Source organism: Coffea arabica, chromosome 10c (assembly GCF_036785885.1).
Source record: "Coffea arabica cultivar ET-39 chromosome 10c, Coffea Arabica ET-39 HiFi, whole genome shotgun sequence".
In the NCBI taxonomy this organism is placed as follows: Eukaryota; Viridiplantae; Streptophyta; class Magnoliopsida; order Gentianales; family Rubiaceae; genus Coffea; species Coffea arabica.
The window spans coordinates 1663565-1671664 of NC_092329.1; the positions used below are offsets into that span (position 1 = coordinate 1663565).

The 8100-nt window shown below is 33.7% G+C and overlaps 1 protein-coding gene across 2 annotated transcripts; it reads left to right on the forward strand.

Annotated features, from left to right (window-relative positions):
- Positions 1 to 3850: 3850 nt before the first annotated feature.
- Positions 3851 to 8100, forward strand: LOC140015583 (mitotic spindle checkpoint protein BUBR1-like). Of its 2 annotated transcripts, none has more exons than XM_072068276.1 (11): positions 3851 to 4326; positions 4520 to 4579; positions 4904 to 5048; positions 5168 to 5325; positions 6522 to 6603; positions 6683 to 6749; positions 6823 to 6874; positions 7251 to 7419; positions 7515 to 7588; positions 7771 to 7848; positions 7940 to 8100. In XM_072068276.1, the coding sequence occupies exons 1-11, from the start codon at positions 4076 to 4078 to the stop codon at positions 8001 to 8003; spliced, it is 1200 nt and encodes a 399-aa protein (XP_071924377.1). In that variant the 5' UTR covers positions 3851 to 4075; the 3' UTR covers positions 8004 to 8100. The 2 variants fall into 2 exon arrangements, with proteins under 2 accessions (XP_071924377.1, XP_071924376.1); XM_072068275.1 differs by having other exon boundaries at positions 3858 to 4326; positions 7506 to 7588.

Genomic DNA, 8100 nt, shown 5'->3' on the forward strand with positions numbered 1-8100 from the left:
AATTCGGATGCAAAATGGGCTCTGTCTTGCTTCCTGTAGAAATTAGGATGCGAACTTCTAAAAAGGCCCCTGCCTGGCCGTTGTTTTCTGTACAGATATATGAGTTTTGGGTGGTGACGCCGTATAAGTCCTCAATTGGCACAAGTATTTTAGTTAAGGAACTTAATTGGTGCGATAAAACTCTTAGGGACCAAATCGGCTTTAGTAAAATAGCTTGAGGACTAAATTGGCGATTTTCCCAACTTTTTAAATATTTTGGTTACTTGTACTTTGCTTATTTATTTATTTATTTATATATGTTAAAAGAAATAATTGCAAAATAGGTAGGGGTGGGTCCCAATCAATATAATTATTAAATTCAGCCCAACCCGATAATTGAATCAATTGGCCTGGTGATATGTGTTTGACCGGACAAGAAATTGATCCACTCAAATCTGAACAAACTTGTTTGACCTAGCGGTTCAACAAAAAATTTGGCCGATTTTTTAATTGACACAATTTACTTCTTTTTTTTTAACAATCGTGAATCTTTTATTTTCGAAACAACACGTGTATAGTATATGTTTTTGATAAGATTTGTATATTTGATCTTCATTTAAATGTGCATAAGATTTTACCACTTGCTTAGTTTTTATTTGATAACTACATATATTTTTATAAATTTGTTTACTTTTTTATTGTATAATTAATTCTTTTAACTTTTAAAGTTTAAACTGACAATATTTAAATAGTGAAAAAATTAAATTGTTCTTAAAAAAATAATGAAGAAATGATGCTATATTTTTTTAAACAAGTGATATGATTTTTTTATACTTAACTATATTATTTATTTATGTAAAAGTACGCTAAAATGAAATTAAATCTTCTATTAACATGTATATATTCATTATATATCATTCTAAGTACAATAATTAGTTTTTAAAAGCACTTTGTTATATATTTTAGGGATAATTGCAGAAACCTCCCCTGAGGTTTCTGACATTTGCACTAACCTCCCATGTGGTTTGAAAAATTACACTGACCTCCCCTGAGGTTACTAATCCTTTGCAAATTTAGTCCAAACGATTAAAATATTATTTTAGGGAGTGAAATTAGACTTTTATACCAGATTTGCCCTTTGTGCTACATATCCACTGAATGACAAAGTACTATAAATCAATTAATAATTAATAAATTTTAATGAGTATAATTTATGGGCAAACACGCATTACTCATTTAAAGTACCAGCTCTTTACGAGTATTTTACTTTCAAATATTTAATTTATGATAAATATATCAATATTTGTAAGTAAAATTCAAAAATTGTTATAGTAATATTCTTGCAAAAAGGAAATCAATAGGTTATTTATTTAATATAAATTAAATATTTTTTTAAAAAAAATAAATGGCCCATAAAGTATTAATTTTTTATGGCTTTCATCCATTACACGAGTAAAGTATTCGCTCTTTATGTGTATTTTATTCTGAATCATTTAATTTATGTTAAATACATAAATGTTTGTAACTAAAATTGAAAAAGTGTTATATTAATATTTTTACGGAAGAGAGATTGGTAGGTTTTGTCTTTAACAAAAATTAAATATTTGAAAGTAAATACAAATCTGTATTTGAGGGTAAATATTTTTATTAAATTAAATGTTTAAAAGTAAAATACCCTTAAAGAACCGGTACTTTAAATAATTACCGGCTCTTTATAGGCAAACATGCATTACTCATTTAAAGTGCCTGCTTTTTACGGATATTTTACTTTCAAACATTTAATTTACGATAAATATATCAATGTTTGTTAGTAAAATTCAAAAAGTGTTACAGTAATATTCTTGCAAAAAAGAAATCGGTAGGCTATTTATTTAATATAAATTAAATATTTTTTTAAAAAAATGACCCATAAAGTATTAATTCTTTATGGCTTTCATCCATTACATGAGTAAAGTATTGGCTCTTTATGGGTATTTTATCCTGAATCATTTAATTTATGTTAAATACATAAATGTTTGTAACTCAAAATTGAAAAAGTGTTATATTAATATTTTTACGGATGAGAGATTGGTAGTTTTTGTATTTAACAAAAATTAAATATTTGAAAGTAAATACAAATATGTATTTGAGCGTAAATATTTGTATTAAATTAAATGTTTGAAAGTAAAATACCCATAAAGAGTCAGTACTTTAAATAGATAATGCATATTTGCCTATAAACTATACTTCTTAAAGTTTATTAATTGTTAATTAATTTGTAATATTTTGTCATTCATTGAACATGTAGTACAAAGGACAAATTTGGTAAAAAATTATAATTTCACTCCCTAAAACAATATTTTAATCGTTTGGACTGAATTTGCAAATGATTAGTAACCTCAGGGGAGGTCAGTGTAAATGTCACAAACCTCAAGGGAGGTTTCTGCAATTATCCCTATATTTTATGTATGTTAAATTAGTAATTTATATTTATAAATATTAAATTTATACTCGCTGATTTAATTAGTGATTCACTAATTGAACCACACCACTGGTCCATTGATTCAGTCCCTTGTCGAGTTCTTTTTCCAGGCGGGTTTTAATAAGGGGAAATCGTCCAAAACGTCCCTCACATTTTGTAAAATAATTTTTTTCGTCCCTCACTTTTAAAAGTGTAATTTTATGTCCCTTACATATTCACATCTGTCAAATTTAGTCCCTAACTAGGTTTCTGATCATTTTTTTGCCGGAATCCATCACGTGCAAGGCACGTGATCATTTTTTAAGGGTAAATTTGTCAAATTATATTTTACATAATCTAATATATAGTCCTCCACATTTTATAAAACAAATTTTTCGTCTTTCACATTTTATAAAATGATTTTTTCATCCCTCACATTTCACAAAATGAATTTCTTCATCCCTCATATTTCAAAAAATGAATATTTCCATCCCTCACTAATTATGTGTGTGAGGGAAACCCTAAAAAAAAAAGTGTGTGAATACATTTTGTTTAAACACATGTATATGTCTATTAGATTTTGCTTAATAATACGAATAGCATAACTATATGCATGTGTCTATTTGATTTCACTTAACAATACGAATACCATATATTATACGTGATCATTTAATTTCATCTAGTATTAGATAGTAAAAAATCTTGCATTCATTGTCAAGTTGGCCAATAAAACTATTTTCGGTCAAAATACAATAAGAATATGCAAATTAAGGTTCTATTGGTAACTATTAGTCATAATCATACAAAAAGAGAAGATAGTCCACAAGTTGGGCCCAATTACATACATGTGTTTATTTTATTATTATTAAGCAAAATCAAATAGACATATACATGTGTTTAAAAAAAATGTATTCACACACATAATTAGTGAGAAATGAAAAATTCATTTTTTGAAATGTGAAGGATGGAGAAATTCATTTTGTGAAATGTAAGGGATGAAAAAAATTATTTTATAAAATATGAATGACTATAGATTAGATTATGTAAAATATAATATGACAAATTTACCCTTCAAAAATGATCACGTGCCTTGCACATGATGGATTTCGGCCAAAAAATGATTGAAAATCTAGTTAGGGACTAAATTTGACCGATGTGAATATGTAAGGAACATAAAATTACACTTTTAAAAGTGAGGGATGAAAAAAGTTATTTTATAAAATGCGAGGGACGTTTTAGACGATTTTCCCTTTTAATAACTATTATGCCAATCGGGGTTTCAACGGCTATGTTGATTGATGGATGAACGTTGAGAGAGCGGGATGGAGAGCACTTCACTGCTTAAGGGAGGGAGCAATTGCCAATTTGCCATATAAAGAGAGAGAAGAAAAGGTAAAGTGGGGCCTAGCCGCTAGTGCTCGTGGGCCGGTGCATTTCGAAATTCAAACAAAACAAAAAGGAACCCCTCACTCTCCTTCTTCTTCAATCTACAAGTTGAAAAGAAGAGGAAAGAAGAAGAAGAAAAAAAAAGCCCCTCTCCCTCCGTGACCGGCGATTCAAGATTAGCTTACATTTGTTATTGCTTCTTCATTTTTTTCCAATAAAATTAATTCCCAATCCAAGTAGTACTACTGTAGTTTTTGTTTTAACAATTGTATGGATACGGAGAAGAAGGCGATGGCGTCCGATTGCACCTTGAATAAGCAGGAGTCAGAGTCGGAGTGGTTGTCGTTGGACCCAGAAATGGAGTTTTTGGCATCGAAACAAGAAACTGGGAACGAGTGGGAGCTGTTCAAGGAAAATGTGAGGCCTTTGAAGCGGGGCCGCAACGTCGCTCTTCTCAACACTGCTCTCAAATCCCACTCATCCTCCTCCACCCTCAGGACTCAACTTCTTCACCATCGCAGGTTTTACGCCATTTTCTTTCCATCCTCTCCTCATCAGATTCTCTTCTACTAGTACATTTTTTCAAGACCTTTTTCCCCCTTCTCTTCCTCTATTTCTGTTATTCTTTTTATTTAGGTTCTTTTTTTTTTTTTTCTCTTTCAAAAAGATGGGAAAAAAAAATTACCAACTACTACTCCTTATATGCATAACCAGGAGGTTGATTGAAGCCATAGATGAATATGAAGGTGACGATCCTCTCCAACCTTGGCTTCGGTAAGTACTCTCACCTGCTACTTTCTACTTGTCTCATTCTTTCCTTATTTTTCTACTTATAGTTATTCCGGAGTTCCAGTCTAGTAGTGCGTGTGCGCTTTTTTCTTTTTCTTTTCTTGCAGAAATACTACGCACCATACCTCTGCTCGTTCCTGTTTGTTCCTTTCATGTCGCAGGAGCACCATGCATCATAGGGTCATGTTTTCTTCAATTGTTCATTAGCATTTAACTAGTCTGTCTCGCATGTATTGTATGTTCAACCAATCCCTATCCGCATCCCATATTCATCATCAACAGTAATACCTTCCAATCCAATTCCAACAGGTGCGTTAAGTGGGTTCAGGAGGCTTTTCCTGCTGGTGGAGACTCCTCCGGCTTAGTAGTCATCTATGAGCAGTGTGTCCGCTCTTTTTGGCACCAGGACCGCTACAAGGATGATCTTCGCTATCTCAATGTTTGGTTGGAATATGTGCGAGGGTTTTGCCTTCCCTTTTTATTACTGCTCTCTATCTTTTCCTTCTTCATGTTCCCTACATGTATGTCTTCTGATTTTGTTTTCCTATTTTTCGATTTCAAATGCATCCTTAGGCGGCAAATTGTATTGATGCTCAAGTCATCTATAGTTTTCTCGAGGCAAACAAAATTGGCCTCACACATGCTTCCTTCTATATATCCTTTGCTCTTCACATGGAATCCAAGAACAAAACTAGAACTGCTAATGAAATCTTCAATCGAGGCATATCTATGTAAGTTTTTGTCTCTTTAGAATTTGCCTCTCTCTTCCCCCAGCCCCCCAATGGCTGAATAGATTGGTCGTTAAACAAGATCAAGTATCTTGAGTATGTTCGGGTTAACCAAAAGGAGGAATTTCTGTACATTAATTGTCTGTTCATATTCTGTGCTTCAGGTTAACCTAGAGAAAGAGTTTCTTGTTCAGAAATGTATCTTCTTTGATCCCGTATTTGTTTTATCAAATATCTGCCTTTATGTTCTGAGTTATTTTCTAATGAACGAGCACTATTGAGTTGTTGTCAGGCTTTAAGCTTACTCATAACCGTTAATTACCTAGTAATGCCCAATGTATATGCAGAAAACACACTTCTTCGTCCCTACCTGTATAAATAGTGCTTACTGATCTTTTGTATTTGCACGACTACATTTGTCTGTGTTCCTGACTAGTGTTGCTTTGGCATCACGGTTGATATTACTGAGTAGCTGACTTGCAACATTATAGTCTGATTTCAATTGGTATTCCCCTAATCGTTAGCTTCTTATTTTTCTCTTTCTACCCTATAAAATGGTGCCAATCTCTCCCTCTTTGCAATTTGCTTCTTAATATAACGGGCAGCAAAAAGCATAAACAAAGCATAAAATGTGAGAGCCTCCTCCCTCCAGTTTAGTGAAGTATGTTTCCCCCCTATTATTTTAATTGCTTCCTTCTGACCAGAGTGACCTTCTCCTTCACTGTAAAAGCTTTTATGGTGGACTGGTTTCTGTATGGGTATGGTCTGCTTGTCATATAACTCCAGTTTAGCTGGCGGTTGCAGTGGATGAACTCTAGTTCTGGAATTTCGCAATCCCTTCCCTTTTATACAAGCATCCTGCATCTTATTTGGATTCACTCTGAATTTCTCATACCGACCATATCTTTCTCAGTAGATTGGTATATCATGCCAAGCTGAACAGGAATATTTTTGTGATTGTTGTTGTTGTCTGATCTCAAGTGTTGCTATAGATTCTTGAATGTTGATTGTTTACAATGGCAATTGATCGTGTTATTGTTGGGGCGTATATGATTTTTGCAAAATACATTTATTGATTTTCCTTTCCTCTCTTCTATTTTTTAAAATATTTTCCCCAAAATTTTCCAGTTGATTGGTTAGCTTCCATCTGGTTGTTTGAAATGTCAACTGCCAAGCTATATTCTTGTTTACTGTTCTAGGAATGCACGACCAATTGAAAAATTGAAGGCAGCCTATAAAAAGTTTCTGAATCGGTCAATGAGAAGGTCAATAGCTGTAGAGGTATGCAAATTCATATGTCACCTTGTTCTTCCATTTACACTTGTCTTAGTTTCTACTCTGAATTTTTTTAAATTGTCAGGAGGACAGAACAGAGAATCAGTTCCCACTTAGAAGTTTTGGGACTGTACTGGCTACGGGAGAACGCCGTAAGTCTGATAACTGTATTTTCTTTTTCCTTCGAAGTTACACTTGTGTATATAACTGTTTTTTCACCTGCAGGAAACCAGGCAGATGATTCTGATTTTGCTATGAAAAAGTTGAAAACAGATAGGTAAGATGATAGAATGTCTGAAGGTCTTCCTGCCCCTTATTTTACTCAACATTTATATCCAAGTATCCTTTGTAGTATTACTGTTGTGAATTTCACGTTTGCCAGCACTAGTGTGTATATCAGAGTTATGGGTTTTAAAGCTGCAAACTTTCAGCTCTTTGTGGAATAACATATTTTTCTAGGTCCCGTGGAAGTCTAGTTAACTGGTTTTTCCTTGTGGACTCTGGAGATCTCTAATGTGATTTACCTGAATCGGCTTTATTGTAATAAAGCGTATATCAAGCCATGCTGCTTAACAAGATTAGAAAGTAATTAATCAAAGATGACATGCAAAATTCTTGGGAAATTTAATTTATGATTCAATTTGATTTTTCAGGATTCAAGGGACTGCAATACCTATCTATGAAGATTCTGGTAGGAATATGATATCGGACCTACAATCACAAACTTCAAAGTTGGAGTCAAAACCATGGCAGAGTCTCGGTGTTCGCGCAGAGAGAAATAAGGAGAACAACTCAGTTCCTTCTAAATGGGCCTCAAATAAGGTTAGGCATGCACTTGACACTCTGAAGTGTGCTTCTTACTTAGAATGAGCCAGTGGCATATTTGACTGCCTAACCGTTGCTCCCAGATTCCCCAGAGATTTGGGCATAGATTTGGAGGAACAATTACAACTCCGTCTATTGAGATCTTTGTGGATGACGATTGTGCCGAGTAAGAACACATGCTCTTAGTGAATCCTGGTTCTTGAGAAAACATTTTTGTGGAAACAACTTTCTACTGGATCCTTCATTTTGTTCAGCTTCCAGTGTGCATGTGCTGCTTATATCTGCATAGACGTAAGCTGCAAAATTCATTCTCAATTTAAACCTGGACTTTGTTATTTAATCTGTTAGAGCACAGAAGATGGATAAGGAGACTGGAAAATCATCAACTCTACAACTCAGACACGGGGATGGTAGAGACCTTAAGAAGTAAGTGGCTGTTATACGTGCTATAATACTAGAATTCCCCTTCAAATTGTTCACTGAATGCGCTGCGCTGCATTGTTGTTCCAATTGACAGGGAAACGGAGCTATTGAGAGAGAATCCCTTGCGCAATTTTCCCCCAAGTTCTTTGCCTAGATAATCCGAGGAAGGACATTATTTCATCTCTGTTGTTGTATCCGAGTAAAGCAGACTTGATCCAGTCTGCCATTTCTCTTTTTGATGAACGAAATTGCAAA